At 35.7% G+C, this 14,601-nt stretch overlaps 1 protein-coding gene across 9 annotated transcripts in view; it reads left to right on the top strand.

The window, feature by feature from the left end:
- The window catches only part of ADGRB3 (adhesion G protein-coupled receptor B3), a 472,618-nt gene that overhangs the window by 202,362 nt on the left and 255,655 nt on the right, over positions 1-14,601 (top strand). For all 9 annotated transcript variants that reach the window (XM_061358588.1, XM_061358586.1, XM_061358587.1 and 6 more), the window contains 3 exons: positions 4,604-4,768; positions 8,440-8,604; positions 9,432-9,596. In XM_061358588.1, the coding sequence (XP_061214572.1) occupies positions 4,604-4,768; positions 8,440-8,604; positions 9,432-9,596 (495 nt within the window). The remainder of the gene's footprint in view (positions 1-4,603; positions 4,769-8,439; positions 8,605-9,431; positions 9,597-14,601) is intronic.

Below are 14,601 nucleotides of genomic sequence, written 5' to 3'. Positions count from 1 at the left end.
AGTCAAGAGCCTTCTAGAGAAGTACAGCATAGTTGGCGACAAAACATAGCTCAAGTAACTGTTGTTACTGCTTCTTTTATAAGCAAGGATATCTCAGGATCCAGTACTGTACTGCCTCTGATTCATTTCAGTGCAATGAATAATTTTCTAAGCTAAAATTGCAAGGAGAAAGAACTTAGAATATCTCAATTAGTTTCTCTTTCTTCATTCACTTCAAGAACTTTTAACAAATCCTATAATTTAATTTCAAAAAATCCTTTAATGTAGCATCTGATTTGATTATTGAGCCATATTAAACTATGATACCATAAAATCATAGAGTAGTTGGTTTGGAATTGTCCTTTAAAGGACATTTAGTCCAACTTCACTACAGTGAGCAGGGACATCTTTCAACTAGATCTCCTGTCCAAATTGGCCTTGAACATTTCCAGGTATGGGGCATCTAACACCTACCTGGACAACTTGTTCCAATGTTTCACCACAATCATTGTAAAAAAATTCTTACTTATTGCTAGTCTAATTCTACCCTCTTTTGGTTTAAAACCATTACTTCTTGTCTTATAGCTAAAGATTTTGCCACCATCTTTCTTATAAGCCCCTTTTAGTATTGAAAGGCCACAGTAAGATGTCCCCACAGCCTTCTCTTCTCCAGGCTGAACAAACCCGACTCTCTCAGCCTGAATTCATAGGAGAGGTGCTCCAGTCCTCTGATCATTTTTGTGGCCCTCCTCTGGGCTCACTTGAGCAGGTCCATGTCCTTCTTATGTTGGGGGCTACAGAGGTGAATGCAGTACTCCAGCTGGGGTCTCACCAGAGCAGAGAAGGAGAATCACCTCTCTACACTTACTGGCCACACTTCTTTTAGTGCAGCCTAGGATATGGGTGATTTTCTGGGCTGTGAGTGCATACTGCTGGGTCATGTCCAGCTTTTCATCTATTAGTACTCCCAAGTCCTACTTGGCAGGGCTGCTCTCAATATCTTGATCACCTAGACTGTATCTGTGCTTGGGATTGCCCCAGCTCAGGTGAAGGATCTTGCATTTGGCCTTGTTGAACCTCACATGGACACACTTCTTAAGCTTGTCCTGATACCTCTGAATGGCATCCCTTCTGTCAGGCATGTCAACTGCACCACACAGCTTGGTGACTTCTGCAAACTTGCTGAGGGTGCACTTATTCGCACTGTCTAATACTGGACCAGTAGCACTTACGTTGAAACTTCAATAATGGTAATAGCTTTTCAATTTCTGCTCAGCTTAAAGCTGATCAAATCAAAAACATTTAAACCCCAATAAAAGTCTCCCAAAATATACTTGTAGGATGAAGGCCAGCAAGGCCTCACACCTCCTCCAATTCACAGCATTTGCGTATTGTGAACACTGTGGGTGTTCACTTCAATATGATTAGATTCACAGAGTGGCAGAAAGAAGGGGAAGATGCTTTGCAGTAATCCAGACTTCTTGTGGTAGCAATGTTTTTGACAGATAAGTTGGCGATAATCTGAATATTTTTGTCCCAAATAATGAATCTTGCATCTGAAACTGTGTTGTAGAAAATAGTAACTCCTCTGTGGGCTAGCTCTCCATCTGGTGTAATTTGGCATGCCTCATCTAGCTATATAATTCATCAGATATTAAGGGGGTTTTTTGCATTTAGAAAATGCAATTAAAGAAAGAAAATGTAATTGAAATGTCAAAAAGTTATTCAAAGGTAAGAAATTTTAAATTAGGACGTTGTTTTAAAGTTGATCTGGATAATACCGTATGCTTCTGTAAAACATTGAACAGATTAATTCTCCTTGATATTCATTTGCTGACAATAGTTGTTTTCTTATTGTTATGCCTTTTCCACTCTTGACTTCATTAGTTTTCTACTAGTTTCAGATATACAAGTCTATACATACAAGAAGTTTTTTTCATAATGAGATAAAATTTGTCATAGAAGAGGATTTTGGGCACAGAGTAATTTAAGCGACAAACAGATAGAGGCTGTTGAGAGTCTGAGTTCACCCACAGTGAAGCATTTTGGTTTGGGTTATGTTCAAATTCAAAAATCACAAGAGAATTATTGTATGTTGCTATTAACAGGCAGACACTTTTGCCAGAAGAGATATACAACCTTTTGGTTCAAGATAGTATCACTAAAGAGCACCTCAGGACATGTTTTTGTAATTTTAAAAGGCAGATAACTAACTTACAACATTTTGGCAGCATTTTAACTTCAAATTAACCAGTAAACACATATGTACCTAAAAAAAAACCCCAGTCTATTTCTACATATCATCAAGATCTTTCTAATTAATTATTTTTTACAGAATAATCTTTTCCTAATTTACATTATGTTTTCTTTTGCTATGTTATGTACTTTTTGAAGTTCTTGTTGCACCTGAGCATCTTAATCATTATTGTATCAGAAGATGAAACGATAACATTATTATTACTGACCAGTGTTTGGAATCTGATCTGACAAATTGGTTTCTCATTAATTTTTCTTGTATGATGATAAATTTGGAGCCTTAGAGATACATCAGAATTCAGAATCTAATACTTTGCCAATGAGAAAAAAGATCTTCAGATCATATGGCTGGATCAGAGTAGCTGTTAAAGTATAGCACCTGTGAGAAAAGATGAAATGTAAGGGATTATATGCATATGTAAGAATCAATCTGCTAGTTGTAGATGAGTTAGGTTAGCTGGTTTTGACCAAAATCTCAGTTACCCAATGTTTCTAAAATAGACCATAATCTTTCACTTTAACATTAATTTGGAATGTTCCTGAGATTTAAGTTGTTTTGTTTTGTTTTGTTTTTATGTTAATGTAATGCAGATTGATGTGGTACTTAGAATAAGATAATTGTAATAAAGCTAGCCATGTAGGATGTGGAATAAAAATTTTTATTATAGACCACTTCTATGTGACCTAAAAACTTTCCAGCAGTTGAGCTGTTAACGAGTGAGTTAAAATATTCCCTGTACAAAGCTTGACATCTTCTGTCAGGTATGGTTTCTCAGAAGTTACCTAACAAGCTTTTTACCTCAACATAGAATCTGAAATGACATTTTTCCTTACTTTTAATGAAATGCAATAGAATTTACATACATGCAGAATTCCCCTTGATCTTACTGGTGATTTTGTGATAATTTATCAGGGAGCTGAACGTCCTTCTGCACCCTTGCAACTGAATTTCACCTCAGGAAATCTTATTTGGATCCCTACAAGAAAAGGGTTTTATTTGTAGAAACTGGGCAGGTGGTATGTGCCTTCAGGGCAAAGGAAACCTATATATGAGTTCTTTCACAGTGATGAAAAAAAAGTGAGGAAAAAGCAGAAAAAATCTATTTTTTCTGTAATGTTGTGAATCATTACCAATGATACACTGAGATGTTATGCACTATTTCACCCTCCAGACACCCTTCAAACAGACAGGGTTGCAGAAACACATGGTTATGTGATACGGAGTGTGATACGCAGTCTGGGTAGAAAGTGTCTGTATTTTTCTTAAATGTCTGGCATTACTACAGATCTCATTATTACTTTCCTTTCCTCATAAGCCTAATTTAAACCTATGCAACTACTTTTATTTAAGCAACAGAAAAATAACTAAAGGTTGCTTTGCAGTATTTTCCAATTTATAAAGAACTGGCTTTCAAATGCATGTATGGAATTTGTTTGCTAGTACACACTTAACTGTAATAAAGTATAGAAATTTCTGAAAATTTAATTGTTTATGAAAAGGGAATGTATATAGTATATAAGCACATATGGATATAGTATTTTAGTTTGTCTTGCAGATGGAAAAACATCTAAGGTAGAGAAAGATGCATCTCCTATGATTCCTAATATTGTGTAATACTTGTGTATAAAAATATTGGTATGTGTTTGTAATTTATTGTGTATCCTGAAAGTATTTGAAGTTTGTTGAGTGAACATTTAAGATGAAATGGTGCATGCATTACTGAGTGTATTAAATCAGTGATGTTCATGTAGAGAAATAGCACAAATCTCTTTTGCTCATGTGGTCTTGGAATTTTTGAGGAAGATAATCAAACGGATCATACCATTTTTCCACCAGAATTTAAACAAGTGAAGCAATTGTTTTAATAATTGTTTTTTAACAATTGTTTATGATGTTGACAGTAAGAAATGATCACATTTTTCCTGTATTTTCAAAAGAAAGCTTAATTTTGGTTGCTTTGTTTTTTTAGAGCTCTCTTGATGCATCATTATATCCCTGATATTCACAAAAACTAGTCTCCTGAAAATCAGGACTGTTAAACATGTCTTAAGTCAGGCACCAAAGATGCTGTAACTATCTTTTGAAAAGGGAAACAATCTTTCTTAAAATAATAAAAGAAAGAAGATATGGTAGTGAGATTAGAGAAAATAGTTCAAAGTTAAATATCTCTTAGAGAAAATATACTTTAAAAATTGAAACTGACTGTATTTTATAAGGGATTTATTTACCAATGGTAAATATTACCTATACTGATTTCTTTGGCGTTAGCAAAATAATTCCTATTTAAAATATTGATCTTGTTTATTTTTAAAGCCTTGTGTTACTTGTGTGTCTGTTTCTGGTTAAAATCTGTTTGGTTTGTTGCAGTACATGGCGTTTGGGAGGAATGGTCACCTTGGAGTTTGTGTTCATTCACATGCGGTCGAGGCCAAAGAACTAGGACAAGGTCGTGTATACCTCCCCAGTATGGGGGAAGATCATGTGATGGACCTGAAACACAACATAAACCTTGCAATATTGCACTCTGCCCTGGTGAGCTCATACAGGAACTCTTTGCTTTGTTGCAGTGTATTCAGTGTGGGTTTGTGATTTATTGCCCTTCGCACACAGAAAAAACAGTTATGCACAGTGAGCAAATGGGGTAATATTGTTCATAATTCAGACTGTACTGATTAGAGAATATAATCAGGATTGTAACTCTGCTACACAAGAGATAACTCTGTACTACACAAACAAATAACTAGTTTCTTCAAGATCCTCTCCCTCTAGGACGGGATACGCTGTGTAGGAAAGCTTGATTCAGGGTGGGTCTTGGAGAACCAAAAGGCAAACAGCTGAGTGTGGCTTAAAGGGAAACAATCAGAGGTCTAAAGGTTTGTGTCCACTATATCTGTTTGCATTATGTTTATTAGCGGTTCACTGTAACCATTCATTATATAACAAGCATATTTGGGACACCACCAAATTTTAATTTATATTAATTTATTCAAGATGGGTATTATTTACGTGTGTGCAGAGAGAAAGGCTGAAACAAGCTAGGGCATTATTTGAATTCCACCATTACTGTAAAGATTTTAAGCAACTCATGTGTATTTATATGTATGTATAGACGTAGACGCGTATCTGTGCATAGATCATAGAACCATAGAATGAAACCATAGAATGCAACCCCTTGCAATGGGCAGGGGCATCTTCCACTAGACCAGATTGCTCAAAGTCTCATCCAGCCTGGCCTTGAACATTTCCAGGGATGAAGCACCCACAACTTCTCTCTGCAACCTGTGCCAGTGTCTCACAGTAAAGAACCTCTTTAACATACCTAATCTAAATCTACCCTATTTCAGTTTAAAGCCATTACCCTTTGTCTTGTCAATATCTGTCCTTATAAAAAGTATATATATATATATATAAAATGCATATTTTATATATGTGTATAATATCTAACTATTAAAATAAGTTTCATAACCATAAAGATTATATATATTATGATACTTCATTGTTATTGAACAATTGTTATTATTATCGGTACTTTATTGTTATTGTCATTGTAAGACTTAGGTATTTTAAAGGTATGACATAGCTGTAGTGTGAGAAATTTCTTTCATAGGTTCTGTCTGATAGTGTGAAGGTTGCCCTTGAAGTGAGTTTGTTGAATATCCAGAGTTAACAACACTGATTCAAATAGATTCTCTGTGACTTGAGCTCTTCCTGAAAACAGTTGATGAGTATTTCAGTAGCAAATGGTTGTCTGGTGATTTAAAAACAGAGATAAAGGAAAAAATGGACCTTAGTGCCTCAAATAATTAAAACTAAATTTCTCAGTTTTTGTGTTTTTTTTTGGGTTTTGTTTGTTTGTTTGTTTGTTTGTTTGTTTGGTTTGTTTTGTTTTTTTTCCTAGTCCACAAAGTCTACTACAACTTTAGGACAATATTTAAAAAAAAAAAAAGTTTTAGTGTTGAATGTAGCTGGAAAAATTTTGGGTTAATCCAATTTTTGGCCAAGTTGGCAGCAGTGCAATTGTACATATGCCTACACAGAAGTAATTAACATGATATATGAACATGAAGCAGAGTTGACAGCAAAGTTAACAAGAGGAATACCAAATAAAATAGCAGAGAGGAAATTAATGCATTCAATTCACTTCAGTATTGGAGAGAAACACAAAAGATATTTCACCTTATCTGTCAAAATAAGAAGTTATTTGAGAATTCTGGATTTTGAACTGTCATTTGTACATAAATTACTTTCACTAGAGGTAGTTATATACTGGTTACAGTACTGCAACTGTTTAAATCTTTGCTGAATGCTAAGATCTGCTATAATTTGAATGTTCAATTTTATAAAGGAATCTTCTTGTTGAATTAATTAGTCTTTTAACAGTATTTCTAAAATAGAAGCCTCACACGCTATTTGCTCCTAAAGATAACAAGGAGATATACAAAATACATACGAGAAGCCACAGAATGTATTTTCACCAAAACCACTATAATAATTGATTCAATCTTTCCTACCCTAAATAATACTATATAGCAATGAATAAAACTAAATAGGTTGCATTGAAATATAATTTACATAATGTTTTCTTCTTCACATAAAGCTTTAATGATTAATGAATGCAAGCAGCTTCCATGTTTGGAAAGATTTCCATATTCTGCTGAATAAATTGTCAGGACACAGTTTCATAGTTTGAGAGGCATTTGCATCGAGAAGTGGTTCACAACCAGGCATTGTATAGAATATTTAATATAGAATTTTAGGAAAAAAGCCTCTTCAATCCACTGGTTGACAAGATCCTAAGCATTAGAGATACCAATAGTAACTGAACTGTTTAAAATGGTGTGTATTGTCAGACAACAGTAAAATAGTTCACTTCTATATTTTACTGAGCAGTGGTGCACCCATACAGACACAGTATGTTCAATCACTAACTTAAAGATTCTGCTTCCTATTTTAATTAATACCATTAGCTTAGGAAGCTGCTATTCCATCCCTCCTTTAGAAGAATCCTGAAGTCAGGGGTTAGCAAGTGCACCAAGTAAGATACTACAAAATAGTAGTTATAAAAAAAAGGTTTTCAAGGGCAAGTATTAATCAAAATTATATCACAACCCACATTTTGAGTTTATATTGGATAATTGCAGCTGCAATGAAGAACTGGTGATTGCTGAAGTCCGTATGAACACAGGATTCTGAATTATCACAATCAGTAATAACACATTTCATAATGCTTACCCATTTTCAAAAATACCATGTAGTCCTATTATGTATTTAAGACCATATGATTTTTCACTTCTGTGGAAACTTAAGCAATCTGTATTTTTTATTATTTTTTTTTAATATTTTTATTTACCTCAAGAAGCTTTCTGATGTATAAAATAAAAAGTACCAGCCCTAAACCTTTACCCGTGGGAATATTCTGCCAAACTCAAAATGTATGGACTAATACAAAATACTAAACACAGAATTGGTCTCCATATCTATAGTGTTTCAAATTCAGCTTGTCAAATTCAAAAGGAAGATTATGCAGTATGTGTTCTGCACAAGCAGACCTGAGGAGGAAGGAAGGCCATTTTCGTCCTCCTACATTTTACGTCAATAAATGTCGAAGAGTTGGGATCGTTTATGTTACAGGGAGGATTAATGCTAAAAGTATGCTCAACAGTATAAGTGTAGGGAACAGAGCCCGTATGAGACAAAGTGGTAACTCCTGTTTTCGTATTGCTATTTGACTAAAGAAACCTAATTTCATAGTCAAGACCAGTAATCTTATAAATTAGTCCATCTGAATGATCACTGCATCTGTAATAAATTGCTCTGAAGGGCTCAGGGTTTAAAGGATACAAGACTGGGCTCCACTTTTGCCTAAAAAGACAAGTCTCTTATAAGGCCTTGTTTTTAATAAGGCCTTTCAAACTGCATGGTATGTGGACAGAATAATAATTTTTGTATCAGTATACATTTAGAGGAGATGCAGCGCTCTTTACTTGAAGAAAAAGGAAAACAGTTTTAAATTATTTTAAAGTAGCTCGTAATGGCTGTACTTGTTTGCTGCCAGGAGTGAACCATCTTCAGGCTAGGCACAGTCCGAGGGTTTGCATTCAGGTCTAAGTTGAAAGCCTCTAGCCTAGAAAGATGTCGAGAGGCCCTTCCTGGCTTAGGTGGTAACACTGCTGTATCAATCTCTTTTTTGCCTGCTGTGGCAGTCGACGGACAGTGGCAAGAGTGGAGCTCGTGGAGCCAGTGCTCAGTGACCTGCTCCAACGGCACTCAGCAGCGGAGCCGGCAGTGCACAGCGGCAGCCCATGGCGGCTCTGAGTGCAGAGGGCCCTGGGCTGAGAGTCGGGAGTGCTTCAACCCCGAGTGCACTGGTGAGTACCAACTGGTGCGGGGAGCTGCAGCTCTGCTTCCCCTGCTCAGGGGAGACTCAAGACAGTCTTGCCAGTAGCTCTGAGGCAGGAACTGGGGATACACAGGCAAGTTCTCGTGCCACCATGGGACCCAGCAGGCTGCAAAGGGCCAGAGAAGCCACCAATAGAGGGAGACCTGGGGCCTCATTCACTTTAATTGATCAGAAAAAAGCTGAAGAATAAGTCCGGAAAGGCTGCATGATGGGCTGTATAGCAGCTATTTGTTTTTATCAACTTTTAAAGGACATTCCTCAGTTTTAAAAAGATATGTTTTATTCCCTTTTGCACTGAGACTACTTCATGATCCTCTGGCAAGTATAAAAGAAGTCTTCCAGGGTGGGTAAATTACATTTATACCATCTTTCAAGCCTCATTTGCACTGTCAGAGCATGTAAAAATCAAGCTGTTAAATATCACATGCAGAAACGTTTTTATTTAGTTTTTTTAAAGGGTACTTATGACATTGTAAATGTCTTTGATTACTCTACAACAGCACTATGCAAGTGTATAAAAAGAAAAACCAAAAAGGACAATATATGTTTTGTAGTCTAAGTGAAAGTTGATGTGCACCCATTACTTTTATTTTATCTAAAGATGCAAGTCACTTAGACAACAATCCTATATTCAGGAGCCAAGTAAGGACTTCCTCATCTTCCCTGTGTCTACATCTACCGTCTCTGTCGCTGTCACTCATATCTGGGGAGGTTTTCCTCAAGTAAGGAGTAAACTATATATCCTCCTTTATGACTGTCATCATGTCACCATCATAACTGTATTTTTCTGAGCAGCAAATGGCCAGTGGAACCAGTGGGGCCACTGGAGTGGCTGTTCCAAATCCTGCGACGGTGGCTGGGAGAGGCGAATAAGGATCTGTCAAGGTGCTGCTGTGACCGGGCAACAGTGTGAAGGAACTGGAGAGGAAGTTAGACGGTGCAGTGAACAGAGGTGTCCTGGTGAGATGCAAATATAATCACTGTTGTTGTCTACACTGCAGTATGGCTTACTTTAATGGTCACCTTTAGCAGAGACAATTCAACATCCATAGAGCAGTATCTGTAAAGAGCCATATCTAGCCTTGCTTCAGACATGTCACTGCTGGTTTTCTCAGTAGAGTTGTGTTTATGTAGCTAGGTGTAAAATAGCCCTATTGGATATATGAGCAATGCATCAATGTTTTGAATAAATCAAAATACCATAGTAAAGAAAGTTATCAGAAAAATATTTCATTGCATAAGTATGCCTGTACTGTCTGTGACAGCCACTCTTTCTGAATGCACTGTTTCTCAGAATATCAGGACTGGTTTTGTAAATCATATGGTTCCTTTCATGCAGTATGCAAGAGATATCTTTGTAGTATATTTGGGATAAATTCCACTGCAGGAAAAAAAGTGAACCTTACTGTATTGTATATAATGAGTGAATACATGTGAAACATTTCATTAAAAGTAATTTAAAAGGAAAAGGCACATCTTCCCCATTTTAATATAATGCTTAAATATATTTATTTGCAGCACTTTTTACTTTGCCCTCCCAACAGAATTAAGCTTTTCCCACTGAAATCTAATAAAGGTGTACTTTTGAGCTTCTTCAAAAGTGATGAATAAAGATGACAGCTTTATATATCAGATGAATCTGATCATATATAAGTGTAAAGACACATTGTCCTAAAGTAAAAGGATACATTGTTGGATAGGTGTAAGATAACAAAATAATGTGCAAGGAGTATAAGATGTCTTGGCCATTCACTTGGGAAATTATGTGTTCTCACCTGCAAGCCAGGAAGCAACAAAAATCAATTTAGCCATTTCTTTTACTTCTGGATATTTTAATGATTTGTTCTCTGATAGTCAGAGAAAGGCCTTAAATGGCAGGGATGCTTTGGGTCAGGACATGAGTAATACATCAGATGTGAAATTTATGTTATCAAGTTATATTATATTTTCATAGGCAGCATGCTTATCCCTTGACAGCCATCAATGAACAGTTCTCAAGGTGTCTGCAGTACAGTAGAACAATGAATCTCATTGCATTTGAAGAATAACAATAGGACTATTTGTAGTTATGACATTATAATACTATACTGGAGAAGTTAACCAAACTTAACTTAGGTCTCAAATGATCTCTTTAATTTTGATAAAATATTTATTATTTGAATAGCAGTATGAAGTGTATTTGTATTTGATTCCTAAAAAAAAAATATAATTTCCACAGTTTATGCAAACTTCCTCTATAAAGCACAGCACTAAGAGAATGCTAATATGAATCTTCTCAATAAGCAGACATCCAGATCAACCAGCTTCGGCTTATAAAACCATTCTTGAAATAATTTGCGTTTATATGTTTAAAAGTAAAACCATGCTGCTGCAGTCCAATTTTCAAAGATTGCCACCTGCTGTTAATAAAATACTTTACAGATGTATTTATGAGCCAAATGCACACAAGGCTTTATTTGCCATTAGGTAAATTTATTTATTTACATGATTAATTCCAGATTAGAATCAGTGTGAGTATAGAAACCATAACCTAAAGCACCTTTTGATAAGCTATACTTGTGTAGAAGATTAAACATGAATAACAGGGTTGATTTCTTTGTTTCTAGACTGACATTTAGGAAAGCAGCTTTACATTTTATAAACACCAAGCAAAACTCAAAAATGCTATAGAGAGACGATCAATCAAAGTATAAGCAAACTTCATTATTTGTATGATTTTCTTCAATAGCTCTAAAATAGTTCAGCAAAGCTATTTTTGTCTCAGTGGTTTCTTTTTCTGTGTAAATCATTTGAAAACATGACAGGCTAAGATGTTGTGTTTGTTTTTTTTTTCCTTCTAATATTAGCATTGCTTTGCCATTAGCGTAAGACCAGATCCTTAGCTCTGTATACCTGTGTAATGCATTTGTAAAGTGAATAAAACTGTGTCTGTTTGCATCACCAAGAGGTCTATAGGCTTACAGAAAATTAAATTATAGCTGATTTTAAACTGTGGAAGCAAAAGGATAATTCAACTTTTTTCTGTTATGCTGGCTGCTGTTAATAAGATACTTTGCAAACAGAGCTGTCTACTTGACTGGCTGAAAATGTAGACTGGGCTTTTTGTAGTTTGAGTCCTGCTTTATCTGACCATTATAAAGTATTTTCGTTGTAGGTGATCAGTGATTCTCTGTAGACGGTTTGGGCAGGGACTTAATTACATCAGACACTCATAGAAACTGAATTTAAGCATCACTAAGAAAGGCAGGCTTAGAAATATTACATGACCGTTGTTTTCTCAAACAGCTTGACTTATAAAGTCATAGAATCAACTCGTTTGGAAAAGACCTTTAAGATGAAGTCTAACTGTTACCCCAGGACTGCCAGGTCCACCACTAAACCATGTCAGACCATGTCACATTTCTGGACAAATACTGGGTATCTTTGTGATTTATTTCTTTTCACAATTCTGAATTTTAAAATGGTTGTTTCCTTCTTATTGTGTAATATGCTGGGAATGAAAAACAAATACATAAAGATATTTTGGCTTCAGCCATTGTTCCGCTGTTGCATTCCAAATGTCTAAAACTAGATTTAACTCCCAGTAGGTCAGCAGTGTTAAGGATTTAGAACTCTGAATTAGAAGCATCCTTTTGTGAAGTATAACTTCAGAAAATGGGAAACAAATAAGAGACAGGGAAAAAAAACTTCCAGATTTTCTCAGCTGATGGCCACATAGGAGTCACTAAAGAAAACTTACACAGAATGACAGAACAGTAGCTCTTTCTCATAGGAATAGAGAGACAGCTGGCTAACAAAAGAAAATCCAACCTCTGACTGATAAGAAGTTACATGTCAAGTTGATCAGAAACTTTTAGAGAAATGTGTGAGAGAGACAAGCTAAGTCCCATCAAATTTGTCAGTAAAAACATAAGAGATGTGAGAACTGAGAACAAAGTATGGTATTATTCAGGAGAGAAGACTTCCATAAAATTATTTTTAGAATAATAGGACCATGTTCTTATGAGGTTCCAATAATATAGAATTGGTTTCCAGAAATACTGAATTCTATAATAGTTACTTCTATAATAATTCTATACATATCCCAATATTTATGCTTTACCATGATTTTACATAAAACAGATTCTCATTTTTTTCCTCATAAGCCTATTGTCAGTGGTAGAAAACATAATATAGGAATTGTTTTGACCAAAAGGTTTCTGAAAACAATGATAGACTACCTTGTTTGTTAATAAAAAGATAACAGTGCACAACTTCTGCTGAAGACTACATAATTATTTCCTACTGAAGGTGGAAGTTTGCTTCAGCATCACCACTAGCTACATACAGTAGAATATGAGAGGGGGAAAAAGATTCAAATAATTGTCAACAAGTAATTAAGATTAAACCTGTATGGTTTGGATTAGCTCTGATTACAACAGTATTCTACAAGATGTTCAAAAGCTTTTTTCCATTGCCTTTGTTGAAGATAATTTTGCCTGTGGCCTTGAATTAGGATTCAAGAGACTAACTGTAGCTCTAGCTTTATTTGTAAGCTACTGTGTGTTGTTGTCTAACTTGCGTCACCCTGTTGTAACCCTTTCCTGTATTTGTTAGCTGCCTGGGTAGATCATATACTCTGTGAGGTTGTGTGTTTCTGTTGCTTTGTGTGTTATTCAGAGCTTCCTTATATTCCAGGTGGTTTGATTGCTTCTTGGAGATTTATATCCTCTCACCAGTAATGTCAGAGGAAGACTATGCTTCTCTAGAAGCTTTGTTGAGTGTTTATGCTTAGGTGGGATGAATTCAGGCCTATCATTACAGAGGCGGTAAATCTGAGTACATGATATGTGTGGGAAGATACTGCTGAATCACATCATTAGTGAAGGAGAGATCTGCTATTTATTTGCCAGTTTTAGCAAATTTACCTTGGTATCTGATGTTTGCTTCTAAATTTTAGCAATTCTCTATGAGTTTGTACAGCTAGCTTATATTTATCTGTGGGTGTGTTATGAATTAATTGTGCCATAGTTAGAGAAATACTTGAACTGGCCCTGAGCAGAGCCAGAAAGGTCAGCAAAGCTCTTTAACTCAGTGTGCCTGTAATGTCTTCATGGGCAACATTGGTTGGAGCCTCACAGATGCTTTAGTGTGGGTGGATGCCTGATTAGTAATTTCTGCCAGATATACTTTAGCTTTGTGAAGAACTGGTTTGTTTTTTATGTTCAGCAGTGCTTGATCTAAGGTATTTGTACAATGCATAGTCAGCCAGGGACCAGGAAAGCTTCTTTACCTGGGCTAAATGATACCTCTTCCAACCTCTGACTTTTTCCCACATCTCTTTCCTGATAACTCAGTCTTGGGAATGCCTTTTACTCTGAACACAATGCACAGGTGCACAGATTATCTCTGGCACTAGGCTAAAATTAAAATATAATCTTGAGTTCTGAAAAGTGTGACACAAAAGCACACAAAAAGTACCCTTCCAAATAGATGGGAAATCTCTGATACTACCTGTGACATGCTAACATAAAAGAGAAAATATGGTGTCTATAAGTATGCATATATATACATATGCATAGTTTTGGTTCGGGGGTTTGGTTTTTGGTTTTTTGTTTGTTTTGGTTTGGGGTTTTTTTAATAAAATAAGCCACAATTAACATTCGGTGTTTGGAGGGAAGTAAGAGTTTCAGCTCTGAGAATCAGCACGTAAAGCGTTGATCAGTGAACACAGCACATTTGAAATGGACACAGCTGCATGACAAATACACTTCTCAAAGAGCTCTAAGCTTTAGCAAATTTATGTGATTTATAATATTACCTCCTCATTATGTTAATTTACACTCCCCAAATCAGAACATTTCTTTTGTTTATAAGGTCATAATAGAATGGAAATTGCATTCGCTTATGTCACCAGATGGCTTATGTTTATCAAAATCTGGCTTTTCCCATTTTAACACTGGCCTGATGCATTCACTTTTTGGCC

The sequence above is a fragment of the Neopsephotus bourkii genome, unplaced genomic scaffold (genome assembly GCF_033783945.1).
Source record: "Neopsephotus bourkii isolate Nb327-2 ecotype Australia unplaced genomic scaffold, CSIRO-AGI_Nbou_v1 NB_947, whole genome shotgun sequence".
NCBI classification, from domain to species: domain Eukaryota; kingdom Metazoa; phylum Chordata; class Aves; order Psittaciformes; family Psittacidae; genus Neopsephotus; species Neopsephotus bourkii.
Note: the sequence above shows the minus strand (reverse complement) of the source record. Positions and strands in the feature narration are given on the sequence as shown.